A 23,634-nucleotide genomic window follows, 5' to 3' on the forward strand; every position below is an offset into this window, starting at 1 on the left:
GTGACATGGGCAGTTGTGTTGTACAGTGCCGTCTCTGTTCTTACTTTCGACTTACTTCCTCTTTTTTGAAATACATAGATAATACATACGATATTCTACATACAAAGTACAGCATATTTGAACACGCACAGGGAGGGTCTACGGGAATCGTATCAACGACAGAACGAATGGGAATGGGACGTGCGGGATGGGATGAAATGAGGGTATTTCACTTCTTTGGATTTCTTTGCTTTTGTCTTTTTCTTTCTAATTTCGATTCTTTCAAGATTGGTTTCATGTACTTTATGCCACTGTCCCGAACCATGACCAATCTTGTCGTATCCTGCCTAGGATCTTTTGACCTTACTTTCTCTCTCTCTCTTAGCAGAACCAGAATACGAAGGGCCTGTATCAAGAACATCGTGATGAGTCCCACGCTTCTCCACCTGCATTCGGTCAACGCATTGCGGAAATTGTCTTTCGAGACATGCATTATCTTATATTACGCTGTCCTACTATCAAATAAAAACTGTATCCATATCCAAACCCACAATACAAAAAAACTTGCCGTCAGATGCATTGTCATTAAATTAGACTTGTGAAACCGCCGCCACTCTGTCGTTCCACCCACCCTTCCCCGGCATCCCTTGCAGCTGCACCAAGGTCAATAGTGTCAAAACGCACGGCCATCAAAGACACGTCAATCAATATCCCGGGGCGCCAGGAGGCGGGAGAGCCTCTGGGCCGAACGACATGGGGAGAAGCTGCAAGGGAGAGACACACGTTAGCCAATGAATGGTGTTGGGGGCGCTGTGTGCCGTGTGCCGTGTGTTTGACAGGTGGCCAGCCAGCTTAGATGGCTTGGTTCCACGACGGCTGATGTGTCTGTTGTAAAGCGGAGGCAAGGAAAGAAAAAAAACAAAAAAGCAAGGCACAATGTCTGTCTGGGCTGCAAGGGAGAAAAGAAAAGACTCACCTGTTCAAGGGTCATGACAACGTAGTCGGAGTTTTTGTCAAACATGATGACGGGGGTCTGCAGGGAGCAAAACTCGCGGATGCTGCCAGCCAAGCGGTTAGTTTTCAGCTGTTCTCAAGCCAAGCCAAGCCATCTTGATGCTGTCTCTCTGTCCTCCCGTGCTCCTTTTTCTTTCTTTTACTTTCCCCCCCTTTCATCTTTCCCGCCCTCCTCTGTCTTCTTCCCGCCTCTCTCCCTTGCATACAGTCATCCAACTCAGCCCGACACACCAAACACCAACCACCACCATCACCGCTTCCGAGAAAAAGAAGGGAAAAAATAGACCAGGACTAGAACTCACAACTGCCTGCACATGCCGCAGGGGCTCGCCGGCGGGCTAATGTCCGTCGCCACGGCAATGGCCCGAAACGCCGTGATGCCGCTCGTCACCGCCGTGCCAAAGGCCACCCGCTCGGCGCACGTCCCGACGGGATACGACGCGTTCTCCACGTTGGCCCCCGGCACGTAAACCGTCTCGCCCGCGGCGTCGGCGCACAGCAGCGTCGCGCCCACGCGGAACCGGCTGTAGCGGCAGTACGCCGTGGCCTTTGCCGCCGTGGCGCGGCGCTGCAGCTCGGCGAACTCGGCGGTTGTGATGTTGAGCGATGCGCAGGTTGAGGCGGTCTGGGCTGCGTCGGCGCCGGAGCGGATGGGCGGGCTGGACATTTTCTTCTTCTTTCTTTTACTTGATATCAAAGATGGGTTAGTAGATAAAGGCGCCGAGTCACTCTTCGTCTTCTCGTATCTCGTTATTCGGGGAAAAAAAAAGAGAGACGTCAATCAAATAATTATAACAATTACACCTCCTCAGCACAATATGCCTAGAAGGGGGGGAATTTCAAGATGGCCCGGGGAAAGAAGAAAAGAGAAAAGGAAAAAAGGGGAGAGAGGAGAAAAAACAGACTTTATCAACCCGGGGGCGCTCCTTCCTCCCCCCACCGGAACACGCCGTAGATGCGGGGCTGCAGGCGGGGGAAAGTGCCATGGCAGCGACGGCAGGCGCCGGCTTGGCCTCGACCGAATGCGGCGGCTCCTGCCTGTGAGCGAGCACATCGCTGCGCTGGCGGGTTTCTTGGCGGTCTTCTTGCCTGTATTTGAGTTTGATACCTATGAGCCCCGGGGGGGTTACGCCGCGGGTACCTGGCTTCTGCATACGACAAGGGCCGTGCTACGAGGTAGACGTCTGGTCGCTGTGCGTGTCCGCATCTGCTGCTATCAGCTGGCATATCTCTTGGTCATATTACGTACTTTGTACTCCGTCCTCGGGTCTGCGTAATCTATTGGCAAATCGGTGTCCACTTAAAACGCGTATTTTCGATTCTGCCCTTGTCCGACTGCTCGAATGTCCCTTGTCACGAGTTTCTTGTTCAAAACTACCGCTCTCTTACAACATGCATTCGTATATGTATTCGCACTTAAAACCAAGAGAAAAAAAAAAATCAACAAGTAGATAAAAAAAGAGGAAAAAGCAAGGTTCCGTCGCCCTTCGTTGTACCGACTCCCGGTAGGTACAGGTAGTTTGCTCAAAATATAGTTCATATCCTTTCATCTCCTCCTTCGAGTAAGCCCGTATTTCCTCCATGTCAATTTCCCGCCCACCAATTATCCAGGCTGTCCAGTTCTTTGTTTGCATGTAAAGTGTCAAACATGGCATACCAACTCCGGACTCTCTTCCCTGATGCAATCTTTGTGTGTGTAGGTATCGTCGAAGCAAAATATCACCATTTCCTCCCATAATAGTTCAAGGTTGCTGAAAAAAAAGAGAAGAAAAAAAGGGGGGACATGGAAAGAAAGCCAAGAAATAAGTAAATGACGTGCAAAAAATCAGCTCATCTCCCATGTATGTAATGCTCGCTTATTTGTTGGTTTCGTGTCATTTGCATCTCGCCATATGTCAACGGCAAAAGAAGAGAAGAAGCAAAGTAGGAAAAAGAAGAAGAAGCCAAAATCCCACTTCGAGAAGGATCAAAAAGAGAAAAAAGAATAAAAAGAGGTAGCAAAAGGCGTTGAATCGTTCATCAGCTGCGCCTTGTCTCGCCCTCTAGTAAAATCCATCTGGCCCAACGCTGGTCCTCGTCGAGGTGGCCGACACAAACGGCGACAGAGACGATCCACTAGCATCGCTGGGCGTCGCCGGCTCAACTACTTGGTTTCTGATGGTCATTATCCACTCATGCTGCAGCAGTTCTATTGCCGTCGATCTCTGCTTAGGATCTCGTGTGAAGCACTTGGTGAGGAAGTCGATGCCCTGAGGGCTGAGCTGCTCTGGCGACGGGAGCTGCGGCGGGTTGCCCTGGGCAATGTTGTACATGATGGCCCATTCGTTGTCCAGGTTGGCCCATGGCCGTCGTCCCGTTGCCATCTCGAGAATCACGCATCCCAAGGACCAAATGTCCACCGCCCCAGCCTTACCGGGGTTGTCGCCCTTGATGACCTCGGGCGACATGTACATGGGAGTTCCCGTCATGGACTTGTTTGGCTTTGTGGCGTGCAGATCGGCGGCCATTGTTCGCCCCTGACGAGCAATGAGTTTAGCAGCGCCAAAGTCTACATACTTGATAATGCCATTGTGGTCGAGAAGAATGTCTGGTGATTCGTGTTAGCTATCCCAGCTGGACCGAACCAAAAAAGGGTAATCAAGAAAGACTCACTCTCAGGCTTGATATCTCGATGAGCAATTCCACTCTCATGTAGATATGCGAGGCCTTCTAGCAGCTGCAGCGCATACACCATAATGACCTCTTCCTCTTCGATACGGCCGTGCTCCAGCAGGCTGGCCAGGGACCCTCCGGAGCAAAACTCCATGAAAATGTACACGCGATCTCGGTGCACTTCGATGCCGTGATAGGATACGACGTTGGGGTGGTCCAGCACTTCCAGCACCCGCATCTCCTCGCGAATCGACTCGGCAATCGTCGGGATCAGCTTGGGGTCCTGGAGCCGAATCTCCTTGACCGCCATCAGATGGCCCGTGTCCAAGTTCATAGCTGCGTACACGTTGCCAAATGTGCCTCCGCCCACAAACTGGCCCTGCTGCCATCGCACCGTGACGTTTGTCGCCGATGCCGACAGATAGGCCAGCGACCGGTCGGCCTCGTTGTTCGTCTCCAGCACTCGGCCCAGTGCGCGCCGCTCGGCCTCCTTGTCTTGCCGAAACTCGTCCACGCGAATGAGCTTCTCCAGCCGCTGCTCGGTAACGCCCAGCGTGGCCTCGTCGTCGTCCAGCATCTTGTTCTTGTCCTTCCTAAACTGACTCACAAGATTCTCGATTCTTTCCTTCTCGGCTTGGGCGGCCAAGCTGGATCTCGCCCCCATAATGTCAAAGTGCGAGATCAGGACAGACATGCACCCGCCGACCTTGGCACGCACCCTCTCATACTCCTCCTGGCCCAGGCCCAAGATGTGGCGCCCGCGGGTCATGCCCATGGCAAACTCGAGAGCAAGCACTGCCCACCTGAATGTTCTTCGATCCGACGCCACGCAGTCGTCGCAGATGAAGCTGACCCAGTCCAGCGCCAGCTTGGTCAGTTGGATGTTGTTCATCTGCCGGCGGTTGGCGTCCATGTACAGCAGCGAGCGCTGGCCAAACTCCGTGGCGGAAATGAAGCACGTCTGAATGAGCTCCTGGCAGTCTTTGCCTCTCGTCTGTTTCCTGATGATCTCGACGCTCTCCATGAACGCGTTGGACAGCTTGTAGGCCGTGCTGCGAATGTCGGCTAGCCTCGTGTGGACTTTGTGGATGTTGGGCCGCGACTCTTGCGCTAGGTCGAGGTGCATGTCGATGGCGTCGAGGAAGGTCCTTCGCGCATTGGCGATGGCCTCGCTTCCCGTGGTGCAGAGCCGGACTTGCCCGGTCTTCATCTCGATATTCTGCTCCTTGACCTGCACACCCACGACCTCACCGAACCACGAGAGACGACCTTCCGGTTTGATGATGAGGACGTACTGATCGCCGGAATCGTCGGCGAACCGATCCGCAGAGGTAATGGCCAACATGGGCGAAATGTCGTCGAGCCTGTGCCTCATTTCTGGAGATGCAATCAAGTAGACGTTGAGGGACTCAAACACGCCGTACGTGTCCACCTGGAAGTGGCCCGACGCCACCAGGTGGTCGTAAAACACCTGCAGCTCTTCCGGCCCAAAGGAAATGTTAAAGTCGCAGGCGTGCTCGTAGTTTTCGCTTAGCCTTCTCGAAAAGCGCTGAAGCATCCTCTGGCGGACGCGCACAGAGTCCAGGGCGGCCTTGTATCGCTTGCTCATCTCTGGCCCGCTCTCGTTGGGCTTCTCCTGGAGTTCTCTCTCAAACATGGTGCTCAGGCGCTTAAAGGCCTTGAGCGTCAGCGAGCTGAACTGCTCCGCAACCTCAATGCTACCGCGTTGGAGGTTTCCGCCAATTTCGTTGGCAAAGTCCCACTCCTGAAACAGCAGCTCGGCCTCCTTGAAGGTGTTTTTGTTGCCGGTGAGCTTCCAGTTGAGCAGCTTGAAGTAGTACTTGAGGGCCCCCAGCACCACCGCATCGAACGTCTCGTCGATGCAGGGAGGCAGGTCCCACCCGGGTTCCGGCTTCTCGATCTCGAGATACTCAGTCTTGATCCTGATGGCGAACCGCAGGAGTAGCTGGAACTGGGAGATCATCTGATCTTGCATCAGCGGATTTTGCTGGGCCGTGTCCCTCATCTTCTTGGCATACTCCAGTCGCGTTTTTGTAATCTCCTCAATCAGGCGTGAGGGAAAGCTGATGAGGGTCAGCAGCTCATCGAGGTATGGCGGCAGGTGTCGTTTCTGGAAGGGGACCGAGTTGTAGATCAACGTCTCCTTTGCTTTTTTGATGACGTTTGATATCGGCACCAGCATTCCCAACTGGACTAAATCGCCCCTGAGGATAACCTTTGCGTTCTCGTTGTACAGCGACTGGAGGCCGTCCTCCTTCATCAGCCTATCGAGGAACGAAGTCTCGTCCGTGGTGATGCCGTCGACGGCCGGGGAACGCTGCTTGGTCCTGGAAAAGTCCAGCTCATCGTTGCCGACCCATTTTTTGAGAATGGCGAGCTCGGTGTTGATCATCTCGTTTGTGTTATACCAAGACATGATGGCTTCGTAGGCTTCCAGGAACTGGGGGGAAACGGCAGTCTTGTGTTCGGTGACGAGAGCTGTCCAAGAAGGATACATGCTCTGGCACTTTTCAATCTTCTTGACCACGTCCTTGACTTGCTCGTAGGGTGGTTTCCCCGCCTCGTTGGTTCCCTTAACTTCGAAGTTGATGACTTCGTCCAAGAGACGATCCACGCTGGCCCGGCCATCCTCCATCATGCGCTTCTGGACCGGAAGACGTCTACCACACGATTCTGCTCGGAGCTCAAGCCACAGCTCCTGTCTGTATGTCGCCCTGTTGGTGGTGGTGTCGGTAGCACTGATCAGCCGCTTCTTCTCCTGCCGGACGACATCTCCCGTCAACACGGCCTCCAGCATGCCGTGCCACTCCAACCGTTCCCGGTTTTCGGGTATTGAAATGTCTTCCTCCGTCGGCTGTATGTCGTCGTTGCCGTAGAACATGATGGTCTCTTGGTCGAGGCGGTCGTCAAAGGGACCCTCAGAAGATGGGGTCTCGCCCTCCGAGTCGGATTCATTTCCGGTTTGTGCCTGGAACTGGCTGAAATATTCGCCCGTGTAGCCTCCTTGCCGCAGCGTCTGGACGTACGCTCTCTCTTGCGCCCGAAAGCGGCTGTCGCTCTGCCGCGGTCGCGTCTTGGACGAGGATCGGGCGGATTCCGAAAAGGACGCCTGCGCCTGCGGAGCGGGCTTTCGAGATGTGGAAGGGTTGTACGTATTGGACGGCATTCGCACGGGGGCCGAGGGACGCTGAAGGTACGGCGCGTCGGCCTCTCCTGCGCTGGGCCGCTTGGGAGGCGGGCCGCCATTGACGTGCGTGCCGGGCGGCAACGAGCTCAGCGAGCCGGTGATGCTGTTTGGGGCGTCGGCATACCTGCTGAGCGACCCCAGCTCGTCCTGGCGCTCGATGGTGTGCTGGTCGGCGCCGTTGGATTCAGGGGACGAGTCCTCGTCGTCAATCAAGGCGTGCTTCATGCTCTGCAGGAGCAGGTTGGCTGCGTCGCCGTCGTCGTCGTTGCCGCCGGAGAATCGCACAGCTCGGTCCAGCGAGTTGGGCATTGCTGGGTGCTCGGGCAGCAGATCGAGATCGTCTGGGCCAAGGTTCCAATGTTGTTTTCCCGCCCCAGCTCTCTCCTAGCAGGGCAAGCAAGGTCAAGGTTCGCGGTGCTCCCTATATATTTCTGACTGCAGCTTCAAGCACCTCCCAGCGCTGGGCGGCGCAAAGGCTGGCGATGGGGATCGTCCGAGTAGGGCGGACGAGTGGCGAAAGGCGGTACTCAGTCCGACATGTGTTCACGACGCAGTGGTGTCGACAGCTTTCGCGATATTTGATGCTGGCGGGCGATGGCTGATGTGAAATCACAGTAGTTGGTGTAGGTAGGAGTGGAATACGATAGAGGCTCAATGCATGCAACGATGAAATATGGGCAAGGCTAGCTGTTTCGTTCCAGGTCGTCATTCAGGACGCGGAGCTGGAGCCTGTTACCCGCTGGCGAATAGCAGGGCCAGGGCGAGGCGTGGTGGACTGTTAGTGGACTGCAGCAGTGGACTGTAGTGGATTGTAGTGCACTTGTAGGGGGGTAGGGATGAGGCTGGCAGAGGCTTGTGCACCTGTAGTTTTTTTGGGGGGCGAGGCCGCACGTTTTTTACTGGGCTGCGTGCGTGTCTTTTTCTTGTTCCGAAGCGGAGAAGATCAATGCGGTGCCAGCTCACTCAATGCATGCATGCAGGCACCCTTGCACTCTCTGTGTGTGTCTGGCATTGATTTATTCGATTAAATGCTTTCTTGCTGATTCGAGTATCGAATGTGAGGGGAATCGAGGGGTACATTTTTTTTTTAATTTGCCATAGGAGGGAGATGATGCTTGAATCGATTCATCTCTACGTATTCCAATTGCAAGGCGCTGATTAGCACGTGCGTTGATTTGGAGCAGCTACACGGAATAGCCTGGTGATACCTGGTGATACTCCATGTAGGGCTGTACCTGTTATCCAACTCTCATTCAACTCGAGTCCTTTGAATTGACGAGGTATCATGTTCCATTCAATGTACTGTCATCGTTTCGATAAGTTGCCTCGCAATGCTAGATCCAGAGCGAAACCGACAGATCAACTAGGCGCTCTCTGGCATCTGTATACATAGAGAAAGAGTCAGCAGTAAGCATGAGAAACAAAGTCGAGCCGCCATAACAAGGTAAACCCTTGTTGTAGCTAGACAAGATGGTGTCCTTTCCACCCGTCGACCACATGTTGGCTCCCCGACTGAATGTTTCACAGCATCAAGTCAGTGTCAGGTGAATACAAAGCAAGCAGGATATCAAGTGAGACGAGATACAAGGTGTGCCCTAGGCTATGTATTCCAAGTTGTCAGTGACACATGCCCATCTACCTAGACGACTAACTATTAAGCCCGATAAAGACCCAATTCACTTGTGGTTGGCGTTTGAGCCACATGTGAATGCGAATGCGAACTTCCCTGTCCACATGTCCATTCCCCGCGGATTTGTTTTAGCATCGCCAGTGGCAAAAACCACCCCTTACACTAAGCTCAACCAGTCGGAATCAAAAGAAACACAGTACGGACACACACACATGTTGATTCCAAAAAAAAAAGCCCTCCGTGGAATTTTTACCCCAGAATCTGCGACTAATCGTGCGGTTTCGCCGCGGCCACTTTTAACGGCGCCCCACCCCGAAATACCGGCTTACCGAGGCACATGCGCATTCTGGGGATCCTCTTATCCTTCAAGCTTACATCGACTCCATAATCTCGCTCGATTTCGCCATGCTTCGTCTGCCACTATCACTATCACTGTCACTGTCGCTCTCGCTCTTTTCCCGGCTGGACCGACAGATCATAAAGGCCGGGCAAACATCAATATCAACCGTCGCTCTGCCTCGTTGATTCGGTCCCAAGATTCTCTCCCCCCTCGCCTCTGTCTGTCTGTCCAACCCGTCCAACCGCACACCGATTCTTGCTTGATCTCCTCCCAACAACACAGACAGACGTCGCATCGCAACAATGTCGGTCCCCGAATCCACATACTTGAGCGCCGTATGGCGAGACAACATCTTCAGTGAGTCTTCCGCGCATGGAGAAGAGACAGACATGCGATGCGTGCATGTGGCTGACCCCGTGTTTGCTCGCCCACAGAGGACAAGGTCATCTTCGTCACCGGCGGCGCAGGCTCCATCTGCAGCATGCAGACCAGAGCAATGGTCCGACTCGGAGCCAACGCCTGTATCCTCGGCCGAAACGCCGGCAAGACGGAGGCCGCGGCCAAGGACATTGCAACAGCTCGGCCGGGCGCAAAGGTCATTGGCATTGGAGAATGCGACGTCCGCAAGGTAGATTGGATCCGGCTCTTGGGCCGCAAACGATATAGACGGCCAGTTGCTGACGCCAGTCCCGATGCTAGATTGAGAGTCTTGAGGCTGCGGCCGCGCGATGCGTCAAGGAGCTTGGAGGCATTGACTTTGTAATGTGAGATGCCGTTCCCGTCTGCTGCTCCCCCCCCGGATGGCGAATGCGATACTAACAACTTTGAACCCAACAGTGCTGGTGCGGCGGGCAACTTTGTCGCCTCCATCGACAAAATCAGCTCCAACGCCTTCAAGACCGTCATGGACATTGACGTGATCGGCACCTACAACACCATCAAGGCCACGATCCCGCATCTCCTCAAGAGCTCGACCCCCCGCATCATCGCCGTCTCCGCCACCTTCCACTACACCGGCATGCCCTTCCAGTCGCACGTCTCCGCCGCCAAAGCCGCCGTGGACTCACTCATCGCCAACGTCGCGCTCGAGTACGGCCCCCGTGGCGTGGTCGCCAACGTCATCGCTCCCGGCCCCATCGCCGGCACCGAGGGCATGGCCCGCCTGGCGAGCAGCAGGCCCGAGGAGATTGCAAAGTTTGCAAAGACGATCCCCTCTGGACGATACGGCACAGTCAGGGACATTGCGGATGCGACCGTGTTCCTCTTCAGCGACGCCTCCGGCTACATCAACGGCCAGATCATCCCCGTGGACGGTGCTTCGTGGAGGAGGCAGGGGGCCTATACGGTTGGTGTGGATGCAGGCGTTGAATACCCCGACTTTCTCAACACGGAACAGATCTCCGAGGGCCTCAAGGGAGGAAAAAGGGACAAGTCTAAGCTTTGAAAGAAGCTGACGCGAAGGGAGGGGGAAGAAGAAGTTGTGGCGTCTGGGTGGCGGGACAGAGAATCCTGCCCTAGGAGACATGAGACGTATCGAGGCTGTTGATTAGCAGCCATAGAATCTAAAGCACAGCAATTTCAATGTCATTTCTATTTCGTATACAGAATACACATTTGTTTGAAAGCGCATCATACTCTGAAAGATACTCTCCTTTCTCACACACTTATAAAAGAACTTGGATCTCCACATGCCAAGGGAAAGAGACAGCTAGCTACATATACAAGTTGATCTTTCTTCTGATATAGTTCCCAAAGGGAAGAGCAGAGTCTAAGCCCCCCTTACTTTCAATATATACTTGTAATTAGGTTGAACGTGCATGCTCCTGGCGCCTCTGTCAAACAGTAACTGAACAACAACTTTGTGTCCATTCTCTTGTGCCAATGATAGTGGCGTCATCCCATTCTTATCCCGCAAGTTCAAGTCGGCGCCTTTGTCAAGCAATGACTGTACAATATCCATATACCCTACTGATGTTGCGTATAATAATGGTGTCCGCCCATAGTTATCCCTCGAGTCGATGTTGGTACCTTTATCAAGAAGCAGCCGCAAAATCGCCTTGTGCCCTTTCATTGCTGCGTACGATAGCGGTGTCCGCCCATAGCTATCCTTTGAGTCGATATTCGCACCTTTATCGAGAAGAAGTTGAACAATAGCCTCATGCCCGTTCATTGCTGCCCATAACAGCGGTGTCCGCCCGCGCCTGCTGTCCTTCAACTTCTTGTCCATGTCAATGTCTTTCAGACTGTCGAGTAGCCGCTGGACGACGGGCATGTCTACTTTCACTGCGGGGGCTACCAAAAACAGCGGCGTTGGCTCGAGCTCCTCATCCATCGAATTAATGTCGGCACCTCTTCCAAGCAGCAGCCGAACGATGGCCGTGTGCCCGTTCTCTGCTGCGTATGAGAGCGGTGTTCGCCCGCGAGCAACATTCAACTCGAAGTCGGCGCCTCTTTCAAGTAGCAGCTGAACAATGGCCGTATGCCCAGTCTCTGCTGCATATGATAGCGGTGTCCATCCGCGAATATCAGTTAGCTTAAAGTCAGCGCCTTTATCAAGTAATAGCTGAACAACGGCCGTGTGTCCATTCCTTGCTGCATATGACAGTGGTGTTCGGCTACCTCCCCCCTTCGAGTCGATGCCAGCGCCATTTTCAAGTAGCAGCTGAACCATAGCTTTATACCCATTTTCCGCCGCATATGATAATGGCGTCCGCCCGTGCATATCCATTGATTCAACGTCGGCGCCTTTGTCAAGCAATAGCTGAACAATAGTCACATAGCCGTCCTCTGCTGCGGGTAGTATTGGTGATCGTCTACGATCGCCGTCCTTTGGCTTTGAGTCATCTCCTTCGTCAAGTAATAATTTAACTGCAAGTCTCCCTGCTGCCGCCAGCAACAATGGCGTTCTGTCAAGGTTGCCTTGTACCTTCACGTTGGCGCCGTGATCAAGAAGTAACTGCACAACTTGCTCGTTTTTGCGCTCGATTGCTGAAACGAGTGGCGTGATACCATTATCATCCTTGAGGTCTACCATGGCCCCGTATTTGAGAAGTAGCCTAACAATCGCGACATTGCCGTTTGCTGAAGCCTGAAGTAGTGGAGTGCTCATGTAGTGACCGTTTTTCGAGTTTGCGTTGACACCAGCTTCCAGAAGTAGCTTGACAGCATCCTCATGGTTGTGCTTGATAGCATTAAACAGTGGCGTGTTGTTCCATTCATCCTTAGAATCCGCCTCAACTTGACCTGTCGCCAACAGTTGTGCAATGACAGCTACGCTGCCATTTTTAGCAGCCCATGATAAAGGAGTCCGGCCGTATGTATCCTTCAAGTCAGGACTGCAACCAGTTTGAAGCAAGTAATCAACTGCTCTCTCAACTCCAAAGTACGCTGCCAAGTGTAGTCCCGACATTTCTTTTGGAGCCACTGTGTGTTCCAGATCTTTCCATGACCTTATTATTGAATCTGGCGTCAGCAGTACCTGGATCGACGCCTCAACTTTCGTCTTGGCCTTCAGAAAGTCCACGACTTCCCGAACTGCCGTGGAAGCCACTCGAGCGTGATGTCCCCAGTTGCGTGCGGCATAATCATACAGAGGGTTGGATTTCAGACGCTCTTCAAGTTCATCATAGGTATGACAGCTGCTGAAAGGACTGAATGACAGGTACGTAACGCATATTTTCGTGATATAAGACTCCCCTTCGGGACACCACGTTTCCTTCGTCTGGTGGAGGAACTCTTGAGTCGTGTAGTGGACCAGCCGAATGATTCCACTTTCTTCATCGGTCGTCACAAGCCCGGCACACACAGATTTAAGATCCTTCACATCCGGTATGTAGTCAGTGTCGAACGCCGTCATATACTCCCTGACCGCAACCGCATGCTGCATCTCTGTGATAGAAAGAGGTCTTTTGGCGAGAGTAATCCAAGTTAGGATCCGTTTTGCAAGAGATCGAATAGCGTCTGTGTGACCTTCGATCCTCTCCATGGCTTGCTTATATATTTCATGTAATCCTTCCACCCCCCTGCCCAATTTTTTCAATACCTCCTTGATTTCTCCTCTTGTAGGCTGACTCATGATTGTGTCAATGTGAAAAGTTGCAAGAAGGAACCTAATTTCGCGTCGTCAGCTCAGTGATCCTTTAAAATTCACGGACCATGTGGCATACATTCCACCAGCAGCTTTAAGCACTCCAGTCCTGATTTTGTCTTGAATGTCGTCATTAATGATGTCTGAACGTCGTAGTGTCATCTGCCCGTCTAAGTAGGCCACTACATCGCTTTCGTCTGCGGAAATTTCGACAGTTGCTGATCCGTCAAAGCGTCTCCTTATGGTGTCGTTGATCCTAGAGGTAGCGAAGATGTTTGCTCCAGTTTTGGCCTGAAGGTTGAATATTTCATCGAGGAGCCTCAGCCGACTCAAATCTTGGCATTCATCCAGAGCATCGATTACGATAAAGGTCCTTGAATATGCTGCAGTCATAGAATGGAGCGTTGCCGTAATCTCATCAAGCGATGGCCGCGTGCGCCTCTTTTCGTGTTTGTCATAGAGATCTTTGACCATCTCTGGTAGAGATGATTGAGCCTGGGCTAGCTGCTTCAGCAGATTCGTGAGCAGTTTTTCGGCCGTTTGCTCGTCTTGTTGCCGAAAGTTGCAATATATGTACGCAACACCGACATGCGGGTCATTGTGGAAATTAGCAAGCAGATGGTTGATTACTATTGCTGTGATGATGGTTTTGCCAGCTCCAGGGATGCCGGGACAAAAGAGTGTCTGCCCGTTTGTTTTAACCCACGCTTGAAATTCTGCCGACTCTAGAAGCCATTGGCCTGTTCCTTCCTGTTTTCTGCTAATAAAGTCGTTGTGCTGAGGGGCGTAATCAATAGGCGTAAGCCAGTCCAGGATGGCTTGGTGTTCTTGATTATATTGCTTATGGATAAGTTTATTAACATCTTTTCCCACATCTTTGACCGTCTCTTGCACATCTATCATGGCCGTATATTCATTAGCTGCTCATTGATCTGATGACAGTTTAAATTTCTTGGACTGACCTGTGAGTATATCCTTGATCCTTTTCTCTGCTGTAACGCTGTTGGGAGCGATCCTATATAGAAGGTCTTTTGCATACGCAGCTGCTATCATAGCTGCGTATCCTTGCCACTCCTTATTCTTGTGGGAATCTGAGTAGTCGCATATACCTCGAATAGCTAAGCAGGGAAAGTGGTTCATCAGCCCGGAGGCTTCCATCTCGAAACATAAAACGTCTTTCTCTGCTGCAAGCTTATCCCGAAGGAAGGCATTCTTCATCAGCTGGTTCGCCGAAGCAATTAGACCGTAATGAATTGCTGGGTTATCCTCGTCTTCGGCGCGTTCGAGTCGCGGGATTAGCCCAGATGGATCACATGCAAGACTGCAGCCTTCTTTAGTGTTTGGGTGGATGACCCCAGGTTGATAGAGCCTATCGCTGCTTTGATCCGGCCGCCTATACTGGCGCCGCAGTCTCCTGTTCTTCTCAAGGACACTGTTGACTGCTTGTTCAAGCCGATGGCCTCTTCTCTCGTATTGGGCCTGGAGTCCTGCCAGTGCCGTCCGCAGAGCAATGGGTGGCTGGTTCAGAAACCCTGTGGTGGTCAGGTAGCTCTGATCTTGGATATTCTTGCCAAAGTCGTACTGAAGTAGCCCGCTGCTCCCGTCTTTTGGAGCGCTGACCACGATGTCGCCAAGGCGGATGTCGTGATGTTCGCTTGGAGCGCCGCCGCCAATGCCGACCATTAGACCGATTCTGACATTGGGAAAGGAGTGCATCATGTCTCTAGCAACGGTTGCTGCTGATGCTATCCCGTACTCTCCAAGGGGCAAGGTGGCGATAACAACATTGTGCTTCCCGATGCTGCCCAATGCGTAGTTGTTGTTGTCTTGAGGAGACACATCGTCCGGTTCTGGTCCCTCGTGTTCTTCGTCGAGGAACTCTTGGGCGGCAACGTACTCTACCTTTATGGCGCAGATCCAGCCGACGGTATATTCAACCGGCTTCAATTTGCGCAAAGGAGCCGGCGCATCATCACCAACGCCCCTGTTGTTTTCTTCCACTAAAGCTCCTTGGTTATTCTCAAGCCCAAAGTCTCTCTTCGACATCTTTTAGGGTATCTGGGGGCCGTAACAAAGCATACCGGACGATGGGTGTTGATAAGGCTGATTTCGAACTTGAGTGCGTTATTGAGTTACACTGCCTATTGGTATGTATGTACCTAGCATGGACTCTGGTTGGTCACCTCGGTTTCTCGGTAACGCTCGTCGAGTTCATTGGGCAGATATTCAGGCAGCAACTCCAGATAACCACAGCCTCACTCGCCAAGTAAACCATACGATGGCTGTTGGACCGGCTAGGTGATATGTTGCCATGATGGCTGCATATTGGTCGCACCCGTGGGAGCAAAGTACAGAATGCCTCGCATCTCTTGACCAAGTTGTGCGAGGCAAGAATGGCGTTGATTACCTTGGTAATGCCCGCTGTTGTAGAAGAAATTCCTGGTGTTGGACGTGAAAGAAAGCCGTTGATTTACAAGCACCCATAAGGCGCTCATTACCCACCCGAGGCTGAACATCAATGGATTAGTACTATTGGCATTTCCACAACTCCATTGCTCTTTAAAGGAGAGTCAACTCGAACAAGAGACTCACGACCATCGACCATACATCCTTACCTTTGTCTGTACGGAATACAACCCCACAAACCGACATCTACTACCGATGCCAAGCAGAATAAGATCAACAGCGCAATGTACGACACTCGTACCTCGTATCAATCTCGGCAAGCTTGATACCGCATGTGTGAGAAGCTGACATGAAGCTAGTCTGCCGAAAAAAATTAAAGCATGCGTCTCAGCGGATCCGATTGCCCTGGTACTGCGTCCTCGGAGATGTTGCGCCCGTCAATCAAAGAGCATTCATTATCACTACTGCTGAACATTGATTTTGAGATTGCCAAGCTGGATTTTTCAACCCCTCGGTAAAACGGCAGATGGAAGCGTCGACTGTAGATAACGGCGGGTGCCTCATTCACATGCCAAGCTGGGGGCAGATTGCATGCATACTTTTAGGGAACAGGACAATCGGAGAAACTAAAGAATTCGTGAGCTGAAAAAAGTGACAAGTCAATGATGTCTTTCTTGCAAGTAGGCCGAAAGAGGGCGCAGAGACGGCGCGGGAATAGTCCGAGTCTTGATTGAGTTTGGATATCCAGATTTGCTTTTGGCGGTGGCAACGGAGCACCAAGATGCTTTGGCTGTGCTTCTAGATCATTGGAAGATGGGCCTGAAGAGTGAGATATAACTCGGCCAATAAACCCCGTTAGCTGAGCGCCATGGCACCAAGATTCCAAGGTGGCCGCAGCCATGTCGAATCCTGCTTGTCTCTTCTGATGCCTTCGCCTTCGCCTTTCGGGCCAGCTGCTCTTATCAGCCAAACCCCACCTCGAGGGAGAAGCAGGCGGTTGTCGGGAACCGCAGGCCGGCTGGCGCTGATGCGGCCAATGGCGTCGTGGGAGTATCTCCGAGAGGGCGGGGATTTCGGGTGGTTGATGGTGGTGGTGGTGGTGGTGGTGGTGGTGGTGGGAACGTCTGCTTGGCGTCGTTCGTTCGGGGAAGTTGTTTGCAGGACGACAACGGAGGATGGTGTTGGATGTGGGTTTAGCGTCAATATTATATTGTAAAGCATCTGCACGAGCTGTGAGAAGAGAAGATGAAGAGTCTTGATGATCGAGGTTTCCCGTGCAATGCCATCTGATGCGAGGTCAACATGGTGATATGATATAATAATAACATCGAGACAAGCTGCTGTCTGTAAGAGTCAAGGAAGAAGAAGCTGGCAGCTGAATTGAGTCCTCCCGCCCAAAAAGCTAGGTAGGTTCCGCCCTGCCCCTCTGCCGATCTTCCATCTTCCCTCTTCCAGCCCCGGCCTAAAAACCTACAGGTAGGTAGCCCCCTAACCGTTTAGTGCCCCAAGGCACCTAAACCGCCCCTCTCCAGCTTTACGCGAGCCACACGACAATCCCGCACCTCTGCTTTTTCTGCTTCCCCCTCCCGGCGGGGCTTTTTCTGCATCTCTCTCAACGCCACTCTTTTTGCGCCCTCGACGGCTTCAATTCGCTGCCGGCCCAAGCTCTCCACTCCAGCTTGCAGGCCCGCGAGAAAAGTCCCGGGCTAATTGGGTCTAGCAAAGCTTGTTCTGCAAACGGCTCGCTCACACATGCCTGCTTTGGTCAACGGGCAGGGAAGCAATGGGGCGCCAGGGCATCCGATGGACAGGGCCCGACTGCATGTATCATGCTATCATGGATGCTTTGCTTTGCTTTGCTCTACGAGTACTAACTGTAACTTCAGCTTCCAGGCTGGCGTATAAGTAGGTATGCCCGTGTATATGCCCAATCGCCCTCTCACGCCCTCTCTCTTCTCGTTTCTTCTCCCGCGATAACTACAGTACGGGTCAAGTACTGGGCAGGCAGGCAACCAGGCATAGATTGCTTCTTCTTCCTCTTCTTCCTCCATCCGCAGCCTCAGCAACGAGCTTCAAGATGCAGCCCAAGCTCCTCCTCGCAACCCTCTCGGCCGCTGCCGTTGCCCCGGCCGCCGCTGAGCAGGTCCTCGGCGTCTACATCTTCCACCGCCACGGAGACCGCACGTCCAAGGCTTGGACTCCCGTCAGCTTGACTCCCCTGGGAGCCCAGCAGGTGGCCAGCTCTGCCGAGTTCTACCGCAACCGCTACATCACCAGCGACGCCGACCAGCGCATCTCCAGCATCAGCGCCAACCAGGCTGTCCTGTCCCAGCTGGCCGTCACAGCCCCGGTTGACAATGTGCTGCAAAACTCGGCCAACGTCTTTGTCCAGGGCCTGTATCCCCCGAACCAGACTGCCGGATCCCAGAAGCTGGCCAATGGCACCACTGTCGAGGCTCCTTTGGGCGGATACCAGTATATCCCCGTCAACACCATCAGCTCCGGGGCCAGCTCGTCCAATTCCGAGTCAAGTGCCTGGCTCCAGGGCAGCAGCGGCTGCAGCGATGCCGTTGTCAGCTCAAACAGCTACTTCTTGACCCCCGAGTATCTGAGCACCTTTAACGACACCAAGGATTTCTACCAGAACCTGTTGCCTGTCATCAACACCACCTTCAACTCTACTACAGCCACTTTTAAGAATGGCTACTCAAGTATGTCTTCATGTTTTAATGTATAAGACGCTCTAGTCCACTAACAATTGCTCTTCAGTCTTTGACTACATCAACGTCGCCACAATCCACAACTCCTCCATCCCCTCGGACAACCTCCTTACCAAATCTACCCTCAGCAACCTCTACGACCTGGCCTCCACCCACGAGTGGAACCTCGCCTACAACAGCAGCGAGCCCGTCCGCGCCATTGCTGGCTCTGTCCTCGCCGGCCAGATCATGACCGCTCTCCAGCCCATTGTTGACGGCAAGACGGCCCCTCGCTTCAACATCCAGTTCGGCGCCTACGGCGCCTTCATGGCCTTCTTCGGTCTCGCCCAGCTGCCCGCTGCCGACAGTCAATTCTACGGCATCTGCAACTACGCCTCCTCCATGGTCATCGAGGTTGTCGCCCCCAGCTCTACCCAGACCTCGGCTGACGATCTCACCGTCCGCTTCCTCTGGTCCAACGGCACTGCTGCCGCCAACGGCCTCAAGGCGTACCCCCTGTTCGGCCAGACGGAGACTACTCTCAGCTGGAACGACTTCAAGACGGGCATGGACAAGTTCGCCATTGCCGATACTCAGGACTGGTGCCAGATTTGCGGCAACACCGACGGAAGCTGCGCCGCCAACTCGACCGCTTCCAGCACCCCCGAGGCCAAGTCGTCCGACAACAGCAACATCACCAAGCCCGTCGCCGGTGTCATTGGCGCCCTCGTCACTTTGGGGGTCATTCTCGGCCTCGAGGCCCTCGTTATTCTCCTCGGTGGCCTGCGCCTTGTCAAGAAGTCGACTCTCGCCAAGGCAAACGCTGCCACTGGCGAGGCGGCCGTCAAGGCATGAATTTGGCGCAAGTGGAACTTTTGGCCGTACATAGTATGCCGTGGTATGGATAGGAAGGGAATGGATGGATTGGATAACGTCATATACCCAAATTAAGAAGAAGACAATGGAAATTCTTTTCAAATTCGCTCATTTTACTCTTGGTAATTGGTGATTTGATTTCATTTAAATCAGTAGGAGTGAGTCTCTCTCTACATGTAAGTGGAACACCATTTTCAGCATCGCATTAATGTGTCCTTCTTCCAGACCATTTCATCCATTGAAACACCTTGATTAATTAGTATTAACAAAAAGCAAAAGCTTCCCATACATCAGCGTAGCGCCATTGCCTTTTGGTATCATTTCAGACATTGCTCCCATTATAATCGCGTAAAAGAAAAAGAGAAGAAAAAAAACATCCCGGAAGTGCAAACATCATTAAATCTCACCACAGTGGATGGCTCTCAATGCTCGCACGCGCTTAGAGCAAACGAAACACGACGGGGACAAATGTCCTCCTCATTGCAAGCCAGTCAAGGCCAGCAAATCATGGCGGTGGTAAAACGCTCGGCAGCGCTTACCAAACACGTCTACATGGCTCAAATATCAGTAATTGAAACTGTGGAATACTAAGGGGAGGTTTGTAGGAGAGAGGGTATGGAGAGACTTACACATGGGGATACTGACGAGGCATACGACGACCTGGACAATGGAAATGGCAATCAAGGTGTGCTTGATGCCGCCCTTGATGAGCCAGTCATAGGCGAAAAACGTCAGGATGAAGCTAAAGATGTTTTTGAAGATGATCATGAGGGTGAAGCCTTCGATGGTAAGATCTCCTGTACGGGTTGTTAGTATCCGACGTCGGGTATATCATGATAGCTTATCATGACTTGACAGAGAAAAATGAGAATGGGCAACTTCTTACTATAAGCATCGACAATGTACAAGGAGCTTGCCACAGCGCCAATCACCATGCCTGCGACCTCGAAGCCGAAGAAGACGAGCGGCACAATGTAGCTAAACTCGCCGGAAATGACGTTGCCGGCCGTCAAGGCGAATCCAAACAAGCCAATGCCGCCAATGATGAGCATAGGAATGACCAGCAGGATTCGAAACTCGGGCTCATAGACGCCGTGGTTCTTCCTGGTGAGATACTTGACGCTGGAGTCGGCGAGGAGACCCGAGATGGCAAAGCCGCAGAGGGCGCCGACAAAGGCTCCCGTGTAGGCGTAGCCGGCCGGCACCTCGCCCCAGAAGTAGGGCGGTCCGATGAAGATGGCGGCGACGAGAACGCCGATGAAGACGGTCCACCCAATCATGGTTCCCTGGATGAGGCAGCCCCAGACGAAGGCAGGGTTGAGGATGAGGGGGAATGGCCGGAGAAGCAGGACCCAGTAGCGTTCATCCGTCTTGGCGCCATCAAACAGGGACAGAGACTCGACGAATGACTTCTTGGGAGTCCTAGCATTTCCAATGGGCTGGAGCGCTCTCGAGGTGGGGAAGAGGACGAAGCCCGTACGTTGCTTTGGTGGTTCTTCCTCATCCGACGGCGGATTGCTGATTGTCGCGACACGCGACTGGAGCTTGATCTCCTCCTCGCCCTCTGCGTTGGTGTCCGTGTTAAGCTTGGTGTCTCTGCGATACGCGGTCTCAGGGCAGAGCAGGAAGACTGCAGGAAGCGTGGCGGCCATGAAGATGGAGACAAAGTAGAAGCTCCACTTCCAGCCCAACGATGCCGTAATCTTCCCGACCAAGATGGGGGTGAAGAAGGCGCCTCCAAAGATTGCCAAGTTGGTAAAGGCCATGCGCACTCCTCGCTGGTGGACAAAGTACATGTCGCCAACGGCGGCATTGAGCAGGCTTTCATAGGGAGCGGTGCCGACGCCCTGAAGGACTCGAGCGCCGAGCAAGCTGCCGTAGTTTGTCCCCGTGGACCCGGCCCAGGCACTCGAGGCGATGATGATGAGGATTCCCAGCAGGAAGAGATGGCGCTTGCCCCAGACGCGGGCAGAGGGGACGAAGAAGATGGCAGCAGCGCCGGCACCGAGAAGAAAGTAGCCCGTCAGGAGGGCGACTTTGGTAAAGGTCTTTGTGAGGAGACGGGAGAGCGTGACGGTGTTTGCGGCCAGGATGGGGCCGAGGGCCGTGGCGAGGACGCCGGCCCAGCAGAGGGTGAAGGTGGTGAGATCGCGCTTCCATAGAGGCCAGTTGAGCGGATCATTGGGGTCGTCCGAAGGCTGGGGGACCTGTTGCGCAAAAGGGAGTCAGTGTCTGGCGCAGCTACTCATCTCCATCTCGAAGTCGAGGCTCGTGGCTGGCTGGAGGACGCACGAGGATGATGGGCGTCTTGCCGCTGGTGTCGCACTTGAGCCTGATGGTGTCCTGCTCCGTCGCCGTCTGGGGCTGCGAAGGGTCATCGTAGAAATGGGTTGTGCCTAGACATCAAAGAGGAAGCCATTGTTAGTCTGTCATTGGCTGAGAACAAGACAAGACGGTATCAATCAAAGTATCGAGCACATCTTGCGACGGCGCCAAGACGCTTGCTGCAGGTACTCGAAGATCCGTTCATCATGGGCTCCCTCCCCTTACCTGGAACTTTTCCCCCCGAGCTGGGCTCGAGGATGCCAAACGCCATCTTGACTGACGTCCAGTTGCGCGCTCTTCACTCTTTGCGCAAGGGAGAAGACGAAGATAGAGAGAGAGAGAGAGAGAGAGAGTTACTGCCGGTACCTGCAAGCGGTGATGGGAATCGGCGCAACAAGCGGCCAGAGCTTGACCATTGGCCCCAAGACGTGCAGTGCAGTCTGGGAAATTTCAAAGGTCGTGGGGTCGTGCAGCTTGGAGAAGGACGTTGACCACGAATAACGGCGGACAAAAACACGAATACGGCGGGCGGTGGGCTGTTGGTTCTGGGCCGTCGGGTCGGGGTGCTGTTGATCTCCAGCGCTCCATCCCGCCTGTAACGCACGGGCTTATAGCGGGTTTTGGTCCGCCCTGCCCTGCTGGTTACTGGACCTGATTGATCGGATCGACGTGAGTGGAGAGAGGGGAAAGCTGGAGAAGCGCCGCCAGGGGTGTGCATGGAAGTGGGCCTCGGCTTATTCGTATGTGGCTTGTCAAGGTTCAGAATGTAAGATGTGTAAAACAACATACGATGGTGATGTTTAATATCGTGATTACTATATGGATTTACGATGGTATAGATTCAACTTCATGGCCACTGTTAACATTGTAGAATATCCATGTACAGCTTCTAGTACAGGATCCATCTCAGGCTGTTTGCAAATGTGACGAGTCAATATAGCACTAGCAACTACACAACACCAACACCAACATGAAACTCAAATCATCATCGCTAACCATATAAATTCAATTACAACTACCATTACAACATCTTCTTCTTTCTATCTTTATCCATCTCCATCCCATCTTCAACCCACTCGTTCCAATCCACAACCTGAGCACACAACCCCTCCACCGTCGTACAACTCGCCTCACATCCAACACCCCCCTCCTCCGGCCTCCTCCTCGCCTCCTCATCGTCCACAGAATAATTCAAACTCGTCGCGTAAACCCCCGACTGCGCCCACCTAATAGCCTCTCCCGTCTCACTCAACAACCTAGCCAGAAACGGCACCGCATTCACCAACAGGCCGTACCACTCCACCAGATACGAGAGCACCAGCATCAGCACCGGCGGCGGATAACTCATGCGCAGGCCCATCGTACTCGCCGTGTCCAGGAGGAGATGAATATCGTCAAATCGCACTGGTTTCCCTCTGTCCGTCACGGTAAACGGCCGTCCGGCAACCTTGTCCACACCATCGCCCAGCAGCGCGTCTTCGTACAGCAAATGCGTCAGCGATGCGTTCTTGACATGTGAAAGACTGTCAACGGCAAACTCGCCACTGCATCTGGCCAGCGTCAAACGTGGCTTTTATTCAAACTGACATTACTAACGAAGCGGCAACTCTCAAAGCATACGAAGCGAGAACTCTTCTCCAAAAGTAAACGGCCGGCGTGCATCCAAGATGCGAATAGCTTCAGGCGGACTCCCCATAGCCAAAAGATGCAAAATCATCTGCCCTCCAAGAAACCCCACAGCCCACAACATCGTCATCAGTGCCATTTCTTTCCAAGTTGAACTTCTCCAGCAACCTCACCGGAACCTCCCACCACAATATATCGTCAATCCTTCCGAGGCGGCAGCTTCCCCTCCCAGTCAAATCCCATCCCTCTTCGCCCGCTCAAATACACCTCGGACATAATCTCTCGTCAGCGGCTCTCCCGCACCATCAACCACTTCTTGAGGCGTGTGTGAGAGCACCCAGTTCAGCCGGAGCATGGAAAGCACCAAGCAAATGGCGCCCACAGCGAGCACGACAAGATATTCGCATCATTTTTAAATTGATTCCAAATGAGACAAGCATACTTACGATAAACATGCACCAATGCAACGAATGATGACTATTGAATCTCCAAGTATTTAGCCATTATATCTGTTGGCTGACTAATCATTGTTCGGCAGCTCACCAACCCCAACGCACGTCTCACACTCTCACCACATCTCCACGGCCCCATCTCGTCAACTCCCATCAAGTTACTTGATTACCCTACTTTTTGCCTATTTGTACATCATCATTGATCCATATAACTCCCGTCTACTAGTCCCTAGAGTAACCCCTGAGCACAAAACGAAGAGACTCAGCATACTTCACCTTCTTTCGGGTCCAACCCCGTATGCTCTTACTCGATTCCTCGAGAAACCATCACTGTTCCGGC

At 53.1% G+C, this 23,634-nt stretch overlaps 8 protein-coding genes across 8 annotated transcripts; 2 read left to right on the top strand and 6 right to left on the bottom strand.

Annotated features, from left to right (window-relative positions):
* Positions 1-569: 569 nt before the first annotated feature.
* Positions 570-1,660, bottom strand: Triagg1_2868 (uncharacterized protein; the record flags this gene model as incomplete). Its single annotated transcript, XM_062897096.1, has 3 exons — positions 570-632; positions 956-1,037; positions 1,296-1,660. 3 exons carry the CDS (start codon positions 1,658-1,660, stop codon positions 570-572), a joined length of 510 nt encoding a protein of 169 aa, XP_062757935.1.
* A 1,375-nt stretch (positions 1,661-3,035) lies between these two features.
* Positions 3,036-7,162, bottom strand: Triagg1_2869 (uncharacterized protein; the record flags this gene model as incomplete). Its single annotated transcript, XM_062897098.1, has 2 exons — positions 3,036-3,580; positions 3,646-7,162. 2 exons carry the CDS (start codon positions 7,160-7,162, stop codon positions 3,036-3,038), a joined length of 4,062 nt encoding a protein of 1,353 aa, XP_062757936.1.
* A 1,963-nt stretch (positions 7,163-9,125) lies between these two features.
* Triagg1_2870 (uncharacterized protein) lies at positions 9,126-10,267 on the top strand (the record flags this gene model as incomplete). Its single annotated transcript, XM_062897099.1, has 4 exons — positions 9,126-9,180; positions 9,258-9,451; positions 9,523-9,587; positions 9,661-10,267. The coding sequence occupies 4 exons, from the start codon at positions 9,126-9,128 to the stop codon at positions 10,265-10,267; spliced, it is 921 nt and encodes a 306-aa protein (XP_062757937.1).
* A 324-nt stretch (positions 10,268-10,591) lies between these two features.
* On the bottom strand, positions 10,592-14,956 carry Triagg1_2871 (uncharacterized protein; the record flags this gene model as incomplete). The annotated part of the gene is made up of 3 exons (XM_062897100.1): positions 10,592-12,932; positions 12,990-13,806; positions 13,873-14,956. 3 exons carry the CDS (start codon positions 14,954-14,956, stop codon positions 10,592-10,594), a joined length of 4,242 nt encoding a protein of 1,413 aa, XP_062757938.1.
* Positions 14,957-16,171: 1,215 nt separating this feature from the next.
* Triagg1_2872 (uncharacterized protein) lies at positions 16,172-16,537 on the bottom strand (the record flags this gene model as incomplete). The annotated part of the gene is made up of 1 exon (XM_062897101.1): positions 16,172-16,537. The coding sequence occupies one exon, from the start codon at positions 16,535-16,537 to the stop codon at positions 16,172-16,174; it is 366 nt and encodes a 121-aa protein (XP_062757939.1).
* Positions 16,538-17,393: 856 nt separating this feature from the next.
* Positions 17,394-18,870, top strand: Triagg1_2873 (uncharacterized protein; the record flags this gene model as incomplete). The annotated part of the gene is made up of 2 exons (XM_062897102.1): positions 17,394-18,027; positions 18,086-18,870. The coding sequence occupies 2 exons, from the start codon at positions 17,394-17,396 to the stop codon at positions 18,868-18,870; spliced, it is 1,419 nt and encodes a 472-aa protein (XP_062757940.1).
* A 498-nt stretch (positions 18,871-19,368) lies between these two features.
* Triagg1_2874 (uncharacterized protein) lies at positions 19,369-21,487 on the bottom strand (the record flags this gene model as incomplete). Its single annotated transcript, XM_062897103.1, has 5 exons — positions 19,369-19,439; positions 19,521-19,688; positions 19,778-21,098; positions 21,184-21,287; positions 21,442-21,487. 5 exons carry the CDS (start codon positions 21,485-21,487, stop codon positions 19,369-19,371), a joined length of 1,710 nt encoding a protein of 569 aa, XP_062757941.1.
* A 750-nt stretch (positions 21,488-22,237) lies between these two features.
* Triagg1_2875 (uncharacterized protein) lies at positions 22,238-22,878 on the bottom strand (the record flags this gene model as incomplete). Its single annotated transcript, XM_062897104.1, has 2 exons — positions 22,238-22,786; positions 22,837-22,878. The coding sequence occupies 2 exons, from the start codon at positions 22,876-22,878 to the stop codon at positions 22,238-22,240; spliced, it is 591 nt and encodes a 196-aa protein (XP_062757942.1).
* Positions 22,879-23,634: the final 756 nt, after the last annotated feature.

Source organism: Trichoderma aggressivum, assembly GCF_033847375.1.
Source record: "Trichoderma aggressivum f. europaeum strain CBS 100526 chromosome Unknown scaffold_008, whole genome shotgun sequence".
Classification (NCBI taxonomy): Eukaryota; Fungi; Ascomycota; class Sordariomycetes; order Hypocreales; family Hypocreaceae; genus Trichoderma; species Trichoderma aggressivum.